The 20,762-nt window shown below is 43.8% G+C and overlaps 1 protein-coding gene across 7 annotated transcripts in view; it reads left to right on the top strand.

The window, feature by feature from the left end:
- sez6b (seizure related 6 homolog b) overlaps positions 1-20,751 on the top strand; it is a 208,132-nt gene extending 187,381 nt beyond the window's left edge. For 5 of the 7 annotated variants that reach the window (XM_054734265.2, XM_054734269.2, XM_054734270.2 and 2 more), the window contains 7 exons: positions 3,298-3,494; positions 8,864-9,058; positions 9,150-9,341; positions 9,496-9,690; positions 9,975-10,010; positions 10,759-10,846; positions 19,059-20,751. In XM_054734265.2, coding sequence (XP_054590240.2) covers positions 3,298-3,494; positions 8,864-9,058; positions 9,150-9,341; positions 9,496-9,690; positions 9,975-10,010; positions 10,759-10,846; positions 19,059-19,182 — 1,027 coding nt within the window. In that variant the 3' untranslated portion in view covers positions 19,183-20,751. The remainder of the gene's footprint in view (positions 1-3,297; positions 3,495-8,863; positions 9,059-9,149; positions 9,342-9,495; positions 9,691-9,974; positions 10,011-10,758; positions 10,847-19,058) is intronic. The other 2 variants (XM_054734268.2, XM_070543735.1) reach the window with 2 other exon arrangements.
- Positions 20,752-20,762: the final 11 nt, after the last annotated feature.

Genomic DNA, 20,762 nt, shown 5'->3' with positions numbered 1-20,762 from the left:
TTGGCTTTTAAAGCTGTACATGGCCTTGCCCCGCAGTATCTGTGTGAACTTTTAGTTACTCACTCCCCGTCTCGGTCACTGAGGTCAGTTGACCAGTTTCTCCTGGAGGTGCCGAGAACGAAGAGAAAGCTCAGGGGTGATAGAGCTTTCTCAGTAGCAGCTCCTAGCTCCCGATTCAGATTAGGACGGTTTCGTCACTGTCGGGTTTTAAATCACTCTTAAAGACTCATCTGTTCTCATTTGCTTTTAATTCAGTTTGAGAATGCGTCTGTTTTTACTAGCTTTTATGTCAGTTTGATATGTTTGTTTTATCATGTTTTTACTTTGTGATGAACTTTTTATCTTATTTTTAGAATTTTTAGGGAACTTCTGTTCTTTTTGGCTTGTTAAGCACTTTGGTCAGCTTTTATGTTGTTGTAAAGTGCTTTATACATAAAGTTGACTTGACTTGACTATCGTGGCATATATAGAAGCATTTCACTGAAAACCCATTTTCTAATTATTATTTCTGATTGTAATCCGTCACTCTGAGTTTTTCATGCAGATAGAACATTAAAATAGTTTCCTACTCCTATCTCGTGCATTAGCTTCTGATAGAAAATAGATGGTGAAACTCTAGGATTGGAAAAGCCTGACAGATCCAAGTTACACTGTCACTTAACATTCATCACATCCAATGGCTCGTGACGAGGAAGGCTGTTGTTGGTTTAGCGTCCAGGAAACAGAAGATAACGTCTCAGGTAGTAGAAGCTAACCATTAGCATTAGCTACTTCACCACACAGCAGAATTCCTCCAGGCTTGTGGTATTCCTGGAGATAAAACATCAACGTTGGACAGCAGAGGCAGTGGTAGAGTCGTGTTGCTGTTAGTCAATCAGAAGCAAGATGTCCAAATATCAAGAAACAAGACTCCAAATTCAATTCAATTCAATTCAACTTTATTTATAAAGCGCCAAATCACAACAAGAGTCGTCTCAAGGCACTTCACATAATAAACATTCCAATTCAGGTCAGTTCATTAAGCCAATCAGAAATAATGTGTCCTATTTAAGGAACCCAGCAAATTGCATCGAGTCACTGACTAGTGTCAGTGACTATACAGCAATCCTCATACTAAGCAAGCATGCAGCGACAGTGGAGAGGAAAACTCTCTTTTAACAGGAAGAAACCTCCAGAGAATCCTGGCTCAGTATAAGCAGCCATCCTCCACGACTCACTGGGGATGGAGAAGACAGAGCACACACACACACACACACACACACACACACACACACACACACACACACACACACACACACACACACACACACACACACACACACACACACAAGACTAGTAATGTGTCTATAGTTATATTGTGATTTCTTAGTAAATATTCTATTTGGTGAAAGATAAACTTTATTGTATTTATCCTAGTGGATCTATAATTAAACGGGTAAACTAGTAGTAGCACATCCAACGTCAAAGAGAGTAAAAAGTTATTATCAGGAGAGAGAGAATGTATTAGTGGTTAGCAGCAGTGTGCTAGTCGATGGCCCCCTCCATGAGGCCACCACAGCTCAGCAGAACATCGTTGTAGCTTCTTCTGGGGAGAAAAACACTTAGAGAGAAAATAAAGTTAACAGCTGAAATAGCAGGAAATAATACAGTTAAAGAGCAGATTGTAGAAGAAAGCAGTAGAGTGTGAAAAGTGGTCAGTGTATCCTCCAGCAGTCTAAGCCTATAGCAGCATAACTACAGAGATAACTCTGGATAATCTATCCTATTTAGATGGAGGCATGTTGGAGGCAGGGCAAGGGAGAGCCGTCTTTACCGACTGTACACTCCACCTCCCTCTACTCCCCCACTTGTCCAGATTTAGGCTAACATCAGATTTTAACCATAGGCCCTATCAAATAAAAATGTTTTAAGCCTATTCAAGGTGTCTGCCTCACGGACTAAAGCTGGGAGCTGGTTCCTCAAGAGAGGAGCCTGATAGCTAAAAGATCTGCCTTCCATCCCATCGTATTTTTCGATATTCTGGGAACCACCAGTAAACCTGCAGTCTGAGAGCGAAGTGCTCAAATCATGTCGTCTGAAGGTACTTTCTCCTCCAGCTGATTTTTTCGAACTGAAACTGGTGCATCAGAGCCCCCCACCCCCACCACACCCTGAAGTACGACTTACGAGGCATTCTTTCCTAATCGAAACCACTGCAAATGTACTTACAGTATGAGTAAAGGACACCTTTAAGAATGTCCTCAGATGTGAAACTGTTTTCTACTAATGTGCAGATTTAGTCAGGCTGTCCTGTATTGATGGGCTCCTCACACTTTAATGTCATAAATTTATGCCTTTACTTGTAGAAAATGACACGCACTTGTATAGCACCTGTCAGAGTCAGAGGACTCCAAAGCTCTTTACACCACAGTGTATCATTCATCCATTCCCACCGTGGTGGTGAAGAGCTGCATCATACACACAGCTGCCCTGGGGCGCACTGACAGAGGCGAGGCTGCCAAGCACAGGCGCCACTGGTCCCTCCGACCACCATTGGCGGTAAGGCGAGTTAAGTGTCTTGCCCGAGGACTCAACAGCAGAGTCCTCTGTCCAGAGCCGGGATCGAATCTGCAACCTTACGATTACTGGACAACCCGCTGAAAGTCCTGAGCTGCTGCCCCAACTAAGCTTTATTATTTTCAGCTTGAGGACTGGAAGTAGGGGAAATGTGTGACTCACTCTGATTTTATGAGGCTTTAGATCAGCGCTGAGTTTGAAAATGATGTATTATGATTTTTCTAAAGTTATAATATGTATAATATGGTCTAAATAAAACATGTCCATGAAGTTATTTACACAAAATAAAGCAATCTCAGCAGTGTTATTCTTGACATTTTTAGTACTTTCCAGAATGAGCCGTTTCAGGGCTCTGTCATTTTAAGCTGGAACTGGCTCCACCCAGCCACCCCCACACAGCCTGCTAGTAGCTGAGACGCACCAATATCCGGGAGGGACTCAGAGTAGAGCCGCTGCTCCTTCAGAGTCGAGAGGTTAGGGGATCTATGCAAATTTCCCCTTTTCTGATGTCACAAACTTGGACTTTTCAAAAGAACTTGTTTTAGATAATAATTCCTAAAACCAAACACTGAGAAAAAAATGATTGGAAGGGGTTTGTTCACATTTGGAGTGTTTATAGTAGCAGTAGAGACCGATATGGCAACACAAAGGCTGCAAAACTCAATTTTGTACAATATGTCTCCTTTAAAATAAACAGCTGTAGACCCTAACTCCAGTCTGTATTTGCTCTCTTTCTTACAGGCTGAACATTGGAAAGAATGACCTGTTGACCTTTTATGATGGAGATGACCTCACAGCTAAAGTACTGGGTCAGTACAAAGGATCAAAGTCCCACTTCAAGCTCTACACCTCTTCTGCAGATGTCACCATCCAGTTCCAATCTGACCCTGCTACAGAAGTCTATGGCTATGGCAATGGCTTCGTTATTCACTTCTTTGGTGAGCTTCATATACTGGTTTAAATTACTGTGACATACAGACCGAGTTTCCTGTTTTATTTTCAGTGAATAATGGAAAAGCAGCAATCGTCCAGATAGCATCTGACTGACAGACTAAAAAGGAAGAGCAACTTATTCTAACGAAAACATCATCAGCATCAGCCAGTTCCACAGGGGCAAAAACCAGAGGCCCCATAGATGAAACTTAAACAAAACACCACCTTTTCAATATTTCCATCCATTCATCCATCCATCTATCTGACTTCCTCGAGGTTTACTGTTAATTGTTGTTAATTTATGTGCAAGTCAAGCCTGTCAATTGGGGCTGCAACTAACGATTATTTTCATAATCGATTAATCTGTCGATTATTTTTTCGATTAATCGATTAATTGGTTTGTTATTGTTTAGCTATTTAACCTATACAAGTGATGAATACATTTCAGTTAAGAAAAAGAAAAACATAAGAGAATTGTGCAGTTGACTGCAAATTTTATTGCACATGAACACAGTCAGCGGTGTAAAATGAGCTAAACAGTGCAAAATATCAGTCCAGAATAATTTTTTGGCATCAAAATATAAGAGGTAAATTCCATAAAAAATAATGTAGAATCTAGAATAGAGTTTGTAAGTGGTATGCATTGCTGGGGGGTGAGTGTCTTGTTCCCCATGTAGTTGTCCATCGTTGCTTGTTTTTTTCTGCATAAGAAACACAAATAGACTGAAATAAGTACACATATAAAATAAAGCAGCACACACACTACAACACTAAATCAATATTATATTATTTGAATTAACAATATACAGTGATCATTTATTTTGACAAAAATGTGTTGTGAGGCGTTTTACAGCGTTAGATAGTAAAACAGCCTTTTATTAGTAAAAAAAAGACTTTCTGAATTTCTCCTGTATTTAAAAATTGAAAGCGTACAACTATGCCGCGTTATATTCACCTGGACACAGCTCGTCTGTATATTTTTCTCCGCGGAGTTGTCCTTTTTTGAATGAGGAACACAGTTATGGGTTTGTGCCGTTTTTCTCTTAACGAGAACATTCTTATAAACAGACGTGCTAAATTTGGCAAGCGCATGATTCACAACACGGAGGAGATTCACGATTGCATCTAGCCAATCAGAAGTAGAACACCGTAGACTGACGCGGCAAAAAAAAAAACATGTTTAACATTCACTATAACGAACTCAGCTAAAACACTAAGTCCCAAATTTGATCTGCGTGTCGTGATGGACCACTATATTTAGCTTGTTTATTTTCTGTTACTTACCGGGCTGGCGCTTCCTCTGCTGCATCAGCCCCCACATGTTTTCCTCTCATATGTTCACTTAGGGACGTCGTGCTTCCGTGCCATGCTAGATGGTTTTTGCATATTTTGCAGGTCACCCGTCTTTTCATGGCATCTAGAGTGAAGTGCTCCCATACTCGTGAGGTTTTTGTCCGGGGTTTCTTTTCAGTTTTGTCGCTTCTATTTTTCTTCCGTATTTCTTCTTGACTGACACTAGTCAGTGACTTGATGCAATTTGCTGGGTTCCTTATATAGGAAACATTATTTCTGATTAGCTTAATGAACTGTGAATTGGAATGTTTATTATGTGAAGTGCCTTGAGACGACTCTTGTCGTGATTTGGCGTTTTATAAATAAACTTGAATTGAATAATTTTTTCCTTCTCAGCAGCAGCACTGCAGGTGCTCTCCATGTCCAAAATGTGTGTAAGCCAGGTCCTTAGTCAACTTAAAGTTGCACACATTTTTCTGCTAAGTTTTCTTTCATAAACCCCAAAGTTTGAGTGGAAAGTTGCTTATGCAGTTTTCTGACCCTTTTTTGTGCGTAAGCAAGCTTGATAAATGAGGCCCCTGGACAAGGGCGTCAGTTTGTTTTCAGAATAGCTGGGGACAATAACCATACACTTGAGTGGGGTTTAAAAATTGCTGGGGACAATAAAGTAGGCTAGCACAGGGGTCAGCATGCGGCTCTTCCATCCATCTGATGCGGCTCTCTGTGCGTGTGAAATAATGAATGGATATTTAAATAAAAAGCTTTATATTTTACTGCATTAATTTTACATCCGTAAGCTAATTCTAAATGTAAAGATTGTCTGCGTAAACCTGAACAGTTCCAACCCGGTCTTACTGTGAGACCGGGTTGATGCGTCACGCTTGTGCGTAATCATATCGGCGCTTCTGAGCTGCTTTCTGACCTTCCCCACCTACAAAGTTTAATTACAACAATCAAATGTGACAGAGCCTGGATTTGTATTCTGAACAGTCTAAACATGTTTTAAAAAGAAACGTATGACAAAAGTGGCACCTGCTCAGTAAAACCACCAACAGGGTGAAAAATACCAAATATTGAAGGCAGAGAGGGGCTACTACTTCTGGATCCACTTTATATAAATCGTTTTATTGATTATCGTCTTACGAAAGATAACTTTGATGTACACGAGCGATCAGGCGCGTTGCAAGCTTTTCAAAAGTGTGGGGGATGTTGTCTGTGCCTAAAATAATTTCATGTTATTCATCTTGTTAGTTTAATTTCCATAATAGCGGAGCAGGTGCGAATTGTAGACGCGTCACGCACGTCTCCGTTTCAAACATGTTTAAACTGTTCAGAATACAAATCCAGGCTCTGTCTCGTTAGATTGGTGTAACTAAAGTTTGTACTGAATGAAACTTTACATGAAACCACGTTGAAGAGAAAAGGATCCGATTAAATAGTTTCCCCCTCATTTACAGTCAGGAGTACAGCGTAGTGTGCGTGGCTCTGGGGTTAATCAAGTTTATTTGTAACATTAATGTGTTACTGGACACGCTGGTCTGGTTGGTTAGACCAGTGTTTGAAGTGGAAAACACACATACACACACACACACACACACACACACACACACACACACACACACACACACACACACACACACCAATTAAAATAATGCTGATAGCGTGGACTAGAAGACAGGTGATGGGTTACGTATTTAAATGATGATCAGGCTGATGTAAAATGTGATCTCCATCCACATCCAGACACAATTATCCTCTATTCTTTCTCTAGTTGCTCTGCTCTTGCCTGGGCTGACGTAGCTGACGGTGCGCGCGGCGCGCCTAACTAGCGGCTGATGCACATTTTACGCATTTGGAGAGGTGGGCTGGATGCTTTGCTTTTACTGGAAGATGGTCCACTTAACGCACGGGTGTAGACTACATATTAATGACAAATGAATGAAAATTAAACTGGGAGTTTTTACTTCATATTTTAAAAATAAAAATGACGGGGGAACACATTTATGACGTCTTTTTAAACTAAATTTTCTAGCGCGACCTGCCTGCTTCACTGAAGTCGCTGCTTATTAAGGTCCGTCCAGAATTACCGTGGCCCACCCAAAAATGAAAACCTGGTGCCGCGCCTGTTATAAACCTCTGCAAATTGTTGTTCTTCACTTTATCAAACTCAGACTTTGTACAGCTAATGTCAAGATGTAAAATTATGAATTCAGTCGAGCTCTTCCGTCCCTCCCTCTCCTGCTCTCCTGGAAACCCGACATCGGCTGTCAGAAGCGGGAGGTGAAGAAGGAGATGAGGCAAACAGAGTGAGTGCGACGTCAAGAAACCAGACTGGTGTGGAGGTGAGCAAAACAGCTGGAAAAGTGTGGGTGTTGAATCCCCCACGGGTGCGATGCCCCCGGCTGCTGTCACCTGTTGTGAGCAGCGCTCTGCTGTCTGAGGGTAGGCCCCGCCCGCAACGCTACTGCGGTGTTTTCTTTACCGTGGGAAATGGGTAATAATGGCTCTTTGATGGGAACAGGTTACCGACCCCTGGTATAAGATCTGAGCAGGTAAAACAAAAATCCTCATCAGCAGGCTTTTTTGAAAGTGGGGGGGACACAGCTGCCAATCACAAATTTTGCCGGGGACATGTCCCCGGCGTCCCCGGTTAAAATGACGCCTATGCCCCTGGAGTCCAAACCTCCAGCCGGCAGTCTGTCAGGTTTATGGATCTCTTTTTCAAATGTTTATATGGTTACTGAAGTATTTCATAGCTAGTCATCTGTCCTGGTGCTCCATCATGCTGGAGAAGACAGTTCATCCCAGTTCATGACCAAACTGTTGTTGGATAGTTGTAGGAGTTCCTCAGGGAGGATGTTAGGTACCATGGGCGACTGGCTCGGACATTGGAAATTTTTCATAAAACCAGTATGTTGTAAAGGCCAGTGTTGGCCATCTTACGTTATAAAAGGAATTAGTTATAGTTACAAATTACGTTTTCCCAAAAGTAGTGGAGTTAGTAACTCAGTTACCAGATTGTAAAAGTAATTAGTTACCCACCAAAGTAACTGTAACATTACGTTTATGTTCTATAATGCAGTTATGTTATATAATATCTATAATGTAGAATATTTTTATAACTGAATGAATCTTACTATCTAGAATGAACATTTCAGATACATGAATCATTCAGAAAAAATGTTCTTATGGGTATCTGGAATGTTAATTTCTACTAGGAACAATAGAATAAATAGATATCTGTCTAATAAGTGTTTAAAATGCTACTTTAGGTTTTTAGGGATTCTGAGATATCGCAAACTTAATTCCTGCTAGTGCCATTCTTATTATGGATATCCTTAGTTATAATTTCTACTAGTGACAGCATAACTGTTGATGTCTTCATTTGTAATTTTGACTAACAAAAATACAATTAGTACTAGAATAAATTAAATTATCGCCTCACAAAAGGGAATTACAGAGAGGTCAGTTGTTGATTAAATGTTAAAACGGCTTACCTTAGAGCTCGCCCCAGCGTCTGCTGTTTTCACTAATTTCCTCACTTTCTGAAGCGTTGTTTGTTTTTCTTTCCTCCTTTTTTACAGATTTGTCACCACCAAAAGGCGTCTTTGCACTTCATCCAAACACATTATAGTAACTTTACATGCCCAGTAACGGTAACGGCCCAATGGTAAAAGTTATTAATTAGCCCAACACTGGTAAGGCCAGCATTGCTTCTCACCATGCACGTGTGAATGTTTCTTCACACCAGGCTATCGACTGAAAGTCCACTCTTCACTGTAACCCAGCAAATGGCATGGATTCACTGACTTACAGCAGTCACTCTGTTGTGTCAGTGACTTTACAGCGATCCTCATACTAAGCATGCGTGTAGCGACGGTGGAGAGGACAAGTCCTCTTTACCAGGAACAAACCTCCAACCGAACATAGCTCAGTATGAGCAGCCATCTGCCACGACCAACTGGGGGTTGAGCAGTTGTACCGGTTATCCAGAGTACTGTGGATTTTTGGGATGTGATTTTGTCTCTCTCAAACTCTCATCTGTCTCTCTGACTCCTGCTCACTCCCTTTGCTCCTGCAGAAGTAACTCGTAATGACACCTGCCCTGAGCTCCCTGAGATTACTAATGGCTGGAAGAGTTCCTCCCACCCTGACCTGGTTCAGGGCACCGTGGTCACCTACCAGTGCTACCCGGGCTACCAAGTGGTGGGGTCCGAGCTGCTGATGTGTCAGTGGGACCTCACCTGGAGTGGTGACCTCCCAATCTGTGCCAGAGGTGGGAACAGTCGCCAGAGATTGGAAATAGGAAACTTAAAGGGAAGAGATTATCTGTTGACTGTAAAAGACATGTTCTTGTTTGTGTTCAGTGGTTTCTTGCACTGATCCTGGAAAGGTGGAGAACAGTAGGCGGGTGTTGTCTGGTCCCCATTTCACAGTAGCGTCAACCATCCAGTACATCTGCAACAAAGGCTTTGCTTTATCTGGAAACAGCCTGCTCACGTGTTTCAGCCGAGGATCTTCAGGTCCCAGGTGGAGTCAGAAACTTCCCCGATGCCTGCGTACGTATCGGAGCGTTAGACCAGTGATTAAACTTGCATTTGTTTCCATAATTGTTTGATTGTTTGTGCTGGCTGTCCACATGTATGGATGACTGAAAGGACTAGCTTACCCATGTGTTTTCTGTGTAAGTAAAATCCTCGCCGTTTCCTTCAGCTGAGGCCTTTGAGCCCTGCCGTCACCCAGGAACTCCCACCTACGGGATCCCCAGCTCCAGGAAAATCCAGTTCCAGCCTAGAGAGACTCTGCACTATTCCTGCCAGGCTGGACATCAGCTCCTGGGTGAACCTGTTCTCCACTGTGTCCCTGGACACCCATCGCAGTGGAGTGATCTCCCACCTGTCTGTAAAGGTAGGGAACTTCAGCTCAGTTATATCTCAACAACCAGGTGTGTTTCACTTTGCATCTCAAGATAAATAACCATAAGCTGTTTGTTTATTTTAAAGTCCATTTCAGGTTATCCTTACACATAAGTTCATCATGTCATTAGTGAAGACTAACAAACTAAGACTAACAATTAATGTTTTGTAAATGAAAAATATCATTTAAAATGATTTCACTGAGCTCTTAGTGTTTGTTTTTCTGTTTTAGAGAAGCACCCAGACCTCCTAACGTGACGTGTTTCTGTATTTTAGCTAACCTGGGGGAGTATGACGGACACTCGTTTCAGGGTGAGCTGGTCACAGAGTAAAGTACTCTGCTTGAGCACAAACACTGACAACATGACCTTTTTCTGTAAAAATGTCATGTTTTGTAAATCAGAGTCAAAAGACATTTATACGTCCACCACTGGAGGTTGTGTTCACGTTTATTAGATCTCAGAGAGAAGATCTGTAGTTTGTTCTAAATGGTGAATGGCCTGTATTTGTACAGCAACTTCTTGGGGTTTTACAACCCTCCAAGGTGCTTCACAACACAATCAGACATTCATCCATTCATGCACACATTCACATGCTGATGGGAGTGAGCTATGATGTAGCCACGGCTGCCCTGGGGCGCACAAACAGAGGCGCCACCGGTCCCTCCGACCGCCACAGCAGGCAGGGCAGGCTAAGTGTCTTGCCCAAAGACACAACAGCAGCATTCTCTGGTGGGAACCGAGATCAAACTGCAACCTTCCAGTTACTGGACAACCCGCTCGACCTCCAGAGCTGCTGCGGTCCCTTTTCGTTCTAGGTAGTTCATGTATTCTAAAATAGCTGTAGCTAATTAATTGGATTCAGTTTGGAGAGCCAGAAATACATTCAGACCAGACTGATGAGCTAACAGCTAGTTCAAGTGGAGCCAATTGAAAATGGTCTCAGCAGTTCATACAGGAAATCCTGTTTACTCTTCTGCTGAAATATGGTGTATTCAAGCAGGTTGGTGCTAAACAAAGACCTGAAATCCCTCATCTGATTGCTCTCTGATCTCCTGCAGACTTTAGGCTGGACAGAGTTCAAATTGCCTTTGTGGTCTTCATTCCCATCCTCTTCCTCCTCGTTACTGGGATCTACTTCTTCTCAAAGTGAGTCCGAAAGGTGACGTGTATTTGTGGGAGTAAAGTGACTGGAAAGGTACCTAGGACACATGCCCATTTTGTCCCATCGTGGGCTTTTGTGGGCTGTGTCTGGGGAAGTGTTGGCAGGGCAAACCCACACTTACCCCAGAGTTCACCCACAATGATCTCTTGTGTATGGTTGCATGAATGGGGCCCATATATGTTTTCCCACGTGGGCCCATTTTAGATTTAATCAAGGGCAACCCACAGATGAATCTGCCAAAATCCGTCCCAGGCTGAGCCCTTGTGGGGTGCCCTAGACCAGCCCAATAAATGTTTTCACTTGTGCATTAACTTTGATTATTCTTGTGGGCACCCCACAGTGGGGTTTGCCCCAAACCTACCCACAGTGGCCCCTTATGTGTCAGCCCATCCATCCATCCATGTTCTTCTGCTTATCCAGAGACGGGTCATGGGGGCAGCAGCCTAAGTGGGGGGCCCAGACTCTCTTCTCCCCAGCCACTTGGGCCAGCTCCTCCCGGGAAATCCCAAGGCATTCCCTGGCCAGGCAAGAGTCATAGTCCCTCCAGCATGTCCTGGGTCTTCCTTTGGACGTACTCAGAAAACCTCACCAGGGAGGCATCCAGGAGGCATCCTAACTAGATACCCGAGCCACCTCAACTGGCTCATCTCGATGTCTATGTGGAGGAGCAGCAGACCATGGTCTTGAGTTGGAAAAGGGTAGAATGTCTTCTCCAGGTTAGGGATGAGGACCTTCTCCATATAGAGAAGTTTAAGTATCTCGACGTCTTGTTCACGAGTGAGGGGAAGATGGATCGTAAGATCGATAGGTGAATTGGTGCTGCATCTAACCCTAACCCATCCCACCAAACAAAAACTGGAGGTTTAATACATCACTGCTTAAAGACGAAGGTTTTAAAGAATTTTTTAAAAAGGAGTGGGCTTTATATTTAGAACATGATGACCTGCCTGGAACATCAGCATCTGTTCTCTGGGAGGCAGGAAAGGCAGTGATGAGAGGCAAAATAATCTCTTTCTCATCACATAAGAAAAAAACAGAAAACAAACGTATTCAGGAGTTAGAAGAAATCATCAAGTCTTTAAAGGCATCCACAGAAGAGTTACTGAGCAAATTACCGTAAATCCTCTAATACAGGCCTGCATTCAATTAATGGCCGGGTCTCATATTTTGGCCGGTGCCGGAGTGGGCGGAGGTGAATAATGGCCGGTTTCTTATTGTGGCCGGGTGGAATGTGGTGTGCCAGAGCGTCGGTACTGACACGCGATCGTTCATGTCGGTTCATTTCCTTTAATGTTTTCTGTCTTTTATTTGTGCCTGATGCGTTTCGCTGCTGTGGAGCGGGGCGCATCACCTTGTCCTCTGACGCACAGATCACTGATGCGGTCACCAAACAGCGAGCACTCCGCTGTTTTAGCGGTCGGTAGATCTTTTAGAACTGCAGTTCAAAGGTAACTCATGAGGTGAATATATATGAACCCAGGTAGCAGTTTCTCTTTAGGACTGAGAGGAGATGCAGGAAGATAATAAACAGACAGGACAGAAAAATAGTCAAATAAAAACAAGTTAGTTTTTGTACCTGCTGGTTGCAACAAACAGACACCATTGAAGGTAATCAGAAGTGAGGAACAGAAAATGAAATAATTATTTTAATGTTTAGAGCAGCAGGAACTCCGAGAGGCTGCAGGCGCATCAGTGAGTTTGCTGCCGCTGCGCAGGGGGAGGGGGGAGAGGGCTGAAGCAGGGGGAGGGGGGAGAGGGCTGAAGCAGGGGGAGGGGGGGGAGGGCTGAAGCAGGGGGAGGGGGGGGAGGGCTGAAGCAGGGGGAGGGGGGAGAGGGCTGAAGCAGGGGGAGGGGGGGGAGGGCTGAAGCAGGGGGAGGGGGGAGAGGGCTGAAGCAGGGGGAGGGGGGAGAGGGCTGAAGCAGGGGGAGGGGGTAGAGGGCTGAAGCAGGGGGAGGGGGAGAGGGCTGAAGCAGGGGGAGGGGGGAGAGGGCTGAAGCAGGGGGAGGGGGGGAGGGCTGAAGCAGGGGGAGGGGGAGAGGGCTGAAGCAGGGGGAGGGGGGGAGAGGGCTGAAGCAGGGGGAGGGGGTAGAGGGCTGAAGCAGGGGGAGGGGGAGAGGGCTGAAGCAGGGGGAGGGGGGAGAGGGCTGAAGCAGGGGGAGGGGGGGAGGGCTGAAGCAGGGGGAGGGGGAGAGGGCTGAAGCAGGGGGAGGGGGGAGAGGGCTGAAGCAGGGGGAGGGGGTAGAGGGCTGAAGCAGGGGGAGGGGGGAGATAGCTGAAGCAGGGGGAGGGGGAGATAGCTGAAGCAGGGGGAGGGGGGAGAGGGCTGAAGCAGGGGGAGGGGGGGAGGGCTGAAGCAGGGGGAGGGGGAGAGGGCTGAAGCAGGGGGAGGGGGAGAGGGCTGAAGCAGAAACTACCGTTGTTAAAAGAAATGTGTTTAACTTTGAAAATGTGGGCGCAATTTTAATTGTCAAAAACTCCAGCAAACCATTAGTTCATTTTGCTCAAATAGAAATAGAGGCCTGCCTCTAATTCTGGCCCTCCTTCCAATAAAGGCCTGGAGCTTGATGAGCTTGAGTCAAATACAGGCCCGGGCCTGTATTAGAGGATTTACGGTATGTAAAGCTAAATTAGAACTTCATGGAATTATTGACAAAAAGACTCAATTTTTAGCACAAAGACTACGAATAGAAAACTTTGAACATAGTAATAAATCAGGTTAATTTTTAGCTAGCCAATTAAAAATAAATAAAGAGAAAACTACCATATCTGCTGTTAAAGACTCAACAGGGAATGTAGTTTATGACCCTCTTTTCTAAACATCTGTTTGTCGAGATGGACAACACAAGCTTGTGATTGGTCAGGACGCCGCTGTTGTTTACAGCGCCGCCATTGTGCCCTCAAAAACATAAAGAGAGCTGAGGATAACTAGCAGCAGACATGGAGCAGCTTGAAGAATAACCTCGCGACAAAACTCTAAAAACACGATATAAACACACTATCTTGGACCGGACACCTGACAGGATACCACAGAACAGCGCTACGCCCTCTGTTGTCCTGGTGGGGAATTGCTTTGCAACACTCTCCAGGAGACGGAGAAGTATGAGGGCAAAACATCTTCGTCTGTGCGTGTCTCTCCCTTTTGGAGCTGACGGAGAAGCATGAACCAGTCTTTAGAGATAAGGTGAGAAGTGCTCAGAGTGTCAGCCCATGTGGGGAAGAGTCCACCCAGGTCAATCCCTCGGTTTGATTTCTGTAGGCACCCCACAGTGGGCTCTGCCCAAAAACTACCCACAGTGGCCCAGCGAGTGTCGGTCCATATGAGGAATCCAACAGCCTTCCCAGATTAATCTCTCAGAGTGATTTCTATTTGCCCAAAACACAATGTTAGTGATTTTTACAGTTAAACTGGACGGAGTGCTCGATTCTTCATGTGGGCTGACACCAACAGGGCCACTGTGGGTAGTTTTTGGATAGATGCTATTGTGGGGTGCCCACAGATATAAACATACATAAATGCAAACATCCATTGGGCTGACACAGGACCCCCCACAAAGGCTCAGCATGGGATGGATTTGGGCGGATACATCTGTGGGTTGCCCTTAAGTAAATCCAAAAGGGGCCCACATGGGAAAAGACATACTGACCCCATTTATAGACAAGATCCTTGAGTGTTAACTCAGGGGTAAGTGTGGGTTTGCCTGTATATACTACCCCAGACACAGTCCACTAAAGCCCTTGGTGGGTCCAAATGGGCATGTTTGCTGGGTGTCTTGTAGTTCATTTCAATTGAGTGTGAATTCTAGTCTGAAACCTTATCACTGGATTTTGAAATTGTGTAGAATTTTTTTATGTAACACAAGTTCTCTGAAATAGATTTATAATAGTTTGTGATGGTAAAGGTATGGCAGCATTACTTCAGGCGGTAGAGAGGGTTGTAGGTTCAATCCCAGTTCCGTCCCGGTTGACTTCCCCATATTCGTGAATTAGTAGATTTTCATCACCAGCAGTGTGTGAATGTGTGAGTGCATGATTAATGAAAATCGCTTTGAGTACCTTGAAAAGTACCATCTCAATCTAATCTATATTACTTTCATTTTAATCCAATGAAAGTAATATATATATATATATATATATATATATATATATATATATATATATATATATATATACATATATATATAGTGGGGCAAAACAGTATTTAGCCAGCCACCGATTGTGCAAGTTCTCCCACTTAAAATGATGACAGAGGTCAGTAATTTACATCATAGGTACACTTCAACTGTGAGAGACAGAATGTGAAAAAAAATCCATGAATTCACATGGCAGGATTTTTAAAGAATTTATTTGTAAATCAGGGTGGAAAATAAGTATTTGGTCACTTCAAACAAGGAAAATATCTGGCTCTCACAGACCTGTAACGTCTTCTTTAAGAAGCTTTTCTGTCCTCCACTCGTTACCTGTATTAATGGCACCTGTTTGAACTCATTATCTGTATAAAAGACACCTGTCCACAGCCTCAAACAGTCGGACTCCAAACTCCACTATGGCCAAGACCAAAGAGCTTTCGAAGGACACCAGGAAAAGAATTGTAGACCTGCACCAGACTGGGAAGAGTGAATCTACAATAGACAAGCAGCTTGGTGTGAAAAAATCAACTGTGGGAGCAATTATCAGAAAATGGAAGACATACAAGACCACTGATAACCTCCCTCGATCTGGGGCTCCACGCAAGATCTCATCCTGTGGGGTCAAAATGATCATGAGAACGGTGAGCAAGAATCCCACAACCACACGGGGGGACCTGGTGAATGACCCGCAGAGAGCTGGAACCACAGTAACAAAGGTCACCATCAGTAACACACTACAACGGCAGGGAATCAAATCCTGCAGTGCCAGACGTGTTCCGCTGCTGAAGCCAGTGCATGTCCAGGCCCGTCTGAAGTTTGCCAGAGAGCACATGGATGATACAGCAGAGGATTGGGAGAATGTCATGTGGTCAGATGAAACCAAAGTAGAACTTTTTGGTATAAACTCAACTCGTCGTGTTTGGAGGAAGAATAATACTGAGTTGCATCCCAAGAACACCATACCTACTGTGAAGCATGGGGGTGGGAACATCATGCTTTGGGGCTGTTTTTCTGCTAAGGGGACAGGACGACTGATCCGTGTTAAGGACAGAATGAATGGGGCCATGTATCGTGAGATTCTGAGCCAAAACCTCCTTCCATCAGTGAGAGCTTTGAAGATGAAACGTGGCTGGGTCTTCCAACACGACAATGATCCCAAACACACCGCCCGGGCAACAAAGGAGTGGCTCCGTAAGAAGCATCTGAAAGTCCTGCAGTGGCCTAGCCAGTCTCCAGACCTCAACCCCATAGAAAATCTGTGGAGGGAGTTGAAAGTCCGTGTTGCTCGGCAACAGACCCAAAACATCACTGCTCTCGAGAAGATCTGCATGGAGGAATGGGCCAAAATACCAGCTACTGTGTATGCAAACCTGGTAAAGACCTATAGTAATCGTTTGACCTCTGTTATTGCCAACAAAGGTTATGCTACAAAGTATTGAGTTGAATTTTTGTTATTGACCAAATACTTATTTTCCACCCTGATTTACAAATAAATTCTTTAAAAATCCTGTCATGTGAATTCATGGATTTTTTTTCACATTCTGTCTCTCACAGTTGAAGTGTACCTATGATGAAAATTACTGACCTCTGTCATCATTTTAAGTGGGAGAACTTGCACGATCGGTGGCTGACTAAATACTTTTTTGCCCCACTGTATATATATATATATATATATATATATATATATATATATATATATATATATATATATATATATATATATATATATATATATATACTTACTTGTCTGTAAAAATTTTGCCAACTCTGCATCTGTCTAGATATGTCCACAAACATGTGCACGCTCTTTGACATCTATCCATAAGTAGATGTCTAACTCTGTTGGATGATGTTTTGTACATTTGTTTGTGTAATCCTTTCAGTGTTTGTGTTGAATGATGTTGAGTGGCACGCATTTAAAATTACATGGGGCTCTACGGGACGGGGGACGAGCTTAACAAAAAGCAGTGATGTAATGCCAACGTTATATCACAGTACAGGGAAAGACTATCACTGTTATGGATTTTTTTATTAACTTACCTTATTCCTGTAAGATGGAAACGCCGGATTGCTGCTTTAAAAACAGAAGCAGGTTTGAACAACTTTTATCTTAAATTGGCTGAAGTCAGACGTGCAGATGCTAACTAAATGTCACATTGAGAGCAGGAGGGTAGGACCCAAAATGCAGAACCCCAGAACGACACAAGGCAGGAGCGGTTGTTCAAAAGTAAAATCCTTTATTTAGGACGATAATCCAAAAAAAAAAAATCCAAAAGGGCAGGAAGCCAAGCCTATTAATAAAAAATCCTGAAAAAAACAGAAACTCACTTTCTGAGCCAAAACCTAGTGGGGGGAAAAAACAACGCTGAAAAACAACAATGGACCGAAACACAGAGAGACGAGACAGGGTTATATACGCAGGGGCTGGATGATTGGGAGACGAGGAGCAGGTGCGTGGGAGAGAGAACTGAGAGAACGGTGAGATCAATTAACTAAATGGGAAGGGAAAAGCAAGCAGAGGGGATAAACCCTAACCTGTGAATCTCTAAATAAATAAATCTAACAGAACTAAGGGCACAGGAGAACCAAGGATAAATAACTAATGACCTGAGGAGTGAGGGAGACTAATGAAGTGGGGAAGGAAAACACACACACACTAGACCACATATGTCAGAGTCAAGGCCCGCGGAGCATTTTTATGTGGCCCGCGAGATAAATATCAAAAATATATTAACCCTAACCCTAACCCATTTCACCGCAAAGACTTCAACTCCCATGATGCTTTGCGGCGTCAGCGCGGAGCCGACGCGCCCCCTCCTTTGTGTTTTTGCCAGCGCCTGCTGCCGGTTTCTGCAGCTCCGCTGTCTCGGACAAACTAAACACTCCTCTCACTCAGCGCCGAGTTCACTCAGCTGTTTTCTGACGTTGAAGCCCAGAAACGGAGATTCTAGCCGCTCAGTAATGTGTTCACGACTGAAAGAGAAAGTTTTCCAACTAACGTCCAGACAGAGCCGATATAACTCCAGCGAGCAGCGACACGCTCAAACCAGCACGACTCTGTGGTCGTGTTTCCTCCCCGACACACAACAACGTGGTCAAGCTGCTCAGACATGTTCATCAGCACAAACCTATGTGAGCACCTGTTGTCATCTAATGTTGTCATTATTGTGATGAAGATGAACAAAACAACAGGAGTCTCCTCCTCAGCTCAGATCAACCCCATGATGCAGGTATCTGGCTGGAACAGGTGAGCATCACAGTAAACCAGTGGAGCAAACTGAGCTTTAAATATGTTGGTTTGATGCTCTTTTTCTGCTCCAAAACATGAAAGTTAACAGGTGAGATGTTGCATTTTCATTTAAGATAAAATGATATTTTATTTTGTTGTTGGCCCGTGAGAAAAGATTTAACCTACAGTAAACAGGAAGTGGAAAGGCTGCAGATAGATGAATAGAATAGAAAATCCCTTTATTGTTCCTCAGTGGGGAAAGCTAGACGTCACAGCAGCGATGACACGTATTACAGGAGAAAAAAGGAGAATAAAAATAAGAAAAATGAATAAACAAAAAAACATAAATCCTGAATAGATTTAAAAATGCTGATTATACCACAAGTAATGAATACCACTGATGCCTTTTATTTAAAACTGACTTGCTCGTGTGTAATTTGGTTATTCCACATTCAGTGTTAATGCAGAAATAAGTTTGTTTCCAAATTTAAAGGTTCTAAATTGCTTATATGTTGATAAAGAAAATGTGCAAATTTGCCGTCACTTTTTCAAAAAATATTAAGTTTGGCCCTCGACTCCGTCCCAGAGTTTCATTTCGGCCCCGTGTGAGTTTGAGTTTGACACCCCTGACCTAGAGAATAAAATGAAAACCTGAACCTATGAAAACTACAGAAGGGTGACTGGGAGAAACCTGAGGGAAACCTGGAGTGAGCAGGGGACCAAAAGAGGCACAGGACCTGAGGGGACACCTGGAGGGAGAATGGGAGGGGGCTGGGGACCAAAGGAACACAGAACATGACACTAAAACAGACTAACTGTGTTTTTTTTCCTGTGGTCAGGGGTCAGAAGAAACCAGTGCAGCTCTCCCTGTTCTCCAGTTTACCGTACGAAAACATCACAGGAGAATCCACGTTCGACCCGTCTGTTAATGAGACAATGGTGCGTCAGTGGTCACTAATCTGAAACTAACACAAGTAACCCAGTAACTCGTGGTTCTCCGTGTTCATCAAAGCCACCTCATTTTACCTGTCAAAGTATGCTGCCCGCCATCAAAATAAAAAGGTCACACTTTAATATTTAGTTGAACCACCTTTAGCTTTGATTACGACACACATTCACGGTGAAATTTCAATAAGCTTCTGCAACGTCACCAGACTTATCTCCATCCAGTGTTGCACTAATGTTTCACCAACATCTTGCATAGACGATGGCAGAGTCTGAGAGTTGCACAAAGATTCTCAATGGGTTCAGGTCTGGACTCTGAGGTGGTCGATCCATGTGTGGAAATGATGTTCATGCTCCCTGGACCACTCTTTCATCTGAGCCTGATGAATCCTGGCATTGTCATCTTGGAATATGGTCGTGCCATCAGGGAAGATGGAATAACCTGGTCATTCAGGATATTCAGGTAGTCAGCTGACCTCTTTCTTGGAGTACATCCTGTTGCTGAACAAGCCCAGATCATAGCCCTGCCCCCACAGGCTTGTACAGTAGGCACTAGGCATGATGGTGGTAAAAGTGAATGTGAGCATAATTATATACGTTTTATTACTTTATTATGTATTTTTTATTATTGACTATTACTCCAAAGAGTTCAGATGAAGGCAACTGGACTTCTTTGGTTTCTTTAAAACGTTTCACTTCTCCTCTGAGGAGCTTTGTCAGTTCTAACTGGAACATGGGAGAGTCAAGCTCATAAGCTGTAGCTGTCTGTTGTTATTTAAAGAGCAGAAACTACTCTGAGTACCCCGCCTCTCCATCTCCTGATGAGTCGTCAGCCTCTACTGATGGTGAGTCATCGTGTTGATTAGATGCAGGAAGGTGTGACCTAGACTGAAACTGAATGAGATTAAAGCTGCATCATTGGTTCTGGAAAGGTGAAATCTAAGCCCCGCCTCTATTTAAGGTGGGGTTTCACGTTTTGACATAGATAGCTTCTTTTACTCCTCTCTCAAACCATCCATCTTCTCTGTCCAGAATGTGGACTTTGTCATCTTCAAAGGTGTGTCCCTTGTCCTTCAGGTGAAGGTGGACTGCAGAGTTCTGACCTGAAGAGGCGGCTCTCCTGTGTTGTGTTGTGTTCTTGTGTACTTGTTGTTTAGTTTCTCTAATGTAAACATCTGGACAGTGCTCCTACACTGGACTGCATAAACGACCCCACTGAGCTTCTGTTTGGGTGTTTAGTCTTCTGGATGGACCAGGTTCTGTCTGAGGGTGTTGTTGGATGGACCAGGTTCTGTCTGAGGGTGCTGTTGGATTGACCAGGTTCTGTCTGAGGGTGCTGTTGGATGGACCAGGTTCTGTCTGAGGGTGCTGTTGGGTTAAAGTTTACCGGGATGTTGTGTTTGGAGAAGATTCTTCTAAGTTCCTCTGAGACTCCTGCCACGTATGTGATGATGGTGCCTTTGTGTAAAGGGTGGTGTTGTTAGGTTGGTAGCAGAGCTCTCATGTTTAGTGTTAAGTTCAGTGAGATCATGGAATGGGATCAAGAATTTTCTACTGACAGGAAAAAGATCTCAGCTAACATAGCTGTAGATCACACA

Source organism: Nothobranchius furzeri, chromosome 13 (genome assembly GCF_043380555.1).
Source record: "Nothobranchius furzeri strain GRZ-AD chromosome 13, NfurGRZ-RIMD1, whole genome shotgun sequence".
Classification (NCBI taxonomy): Eukaryota; Metazoa; Chordata; class Actinopteri; order Cyprinodontiformes; family Nothobranchiidae; genus Nothobranchius; species Nothobranchius furzeri.
The sequence above is the reverse complement of the archived record's forward strand: the minus strand, read 5'-3'. Positions and strand labels throughout refer to the sequence as shown.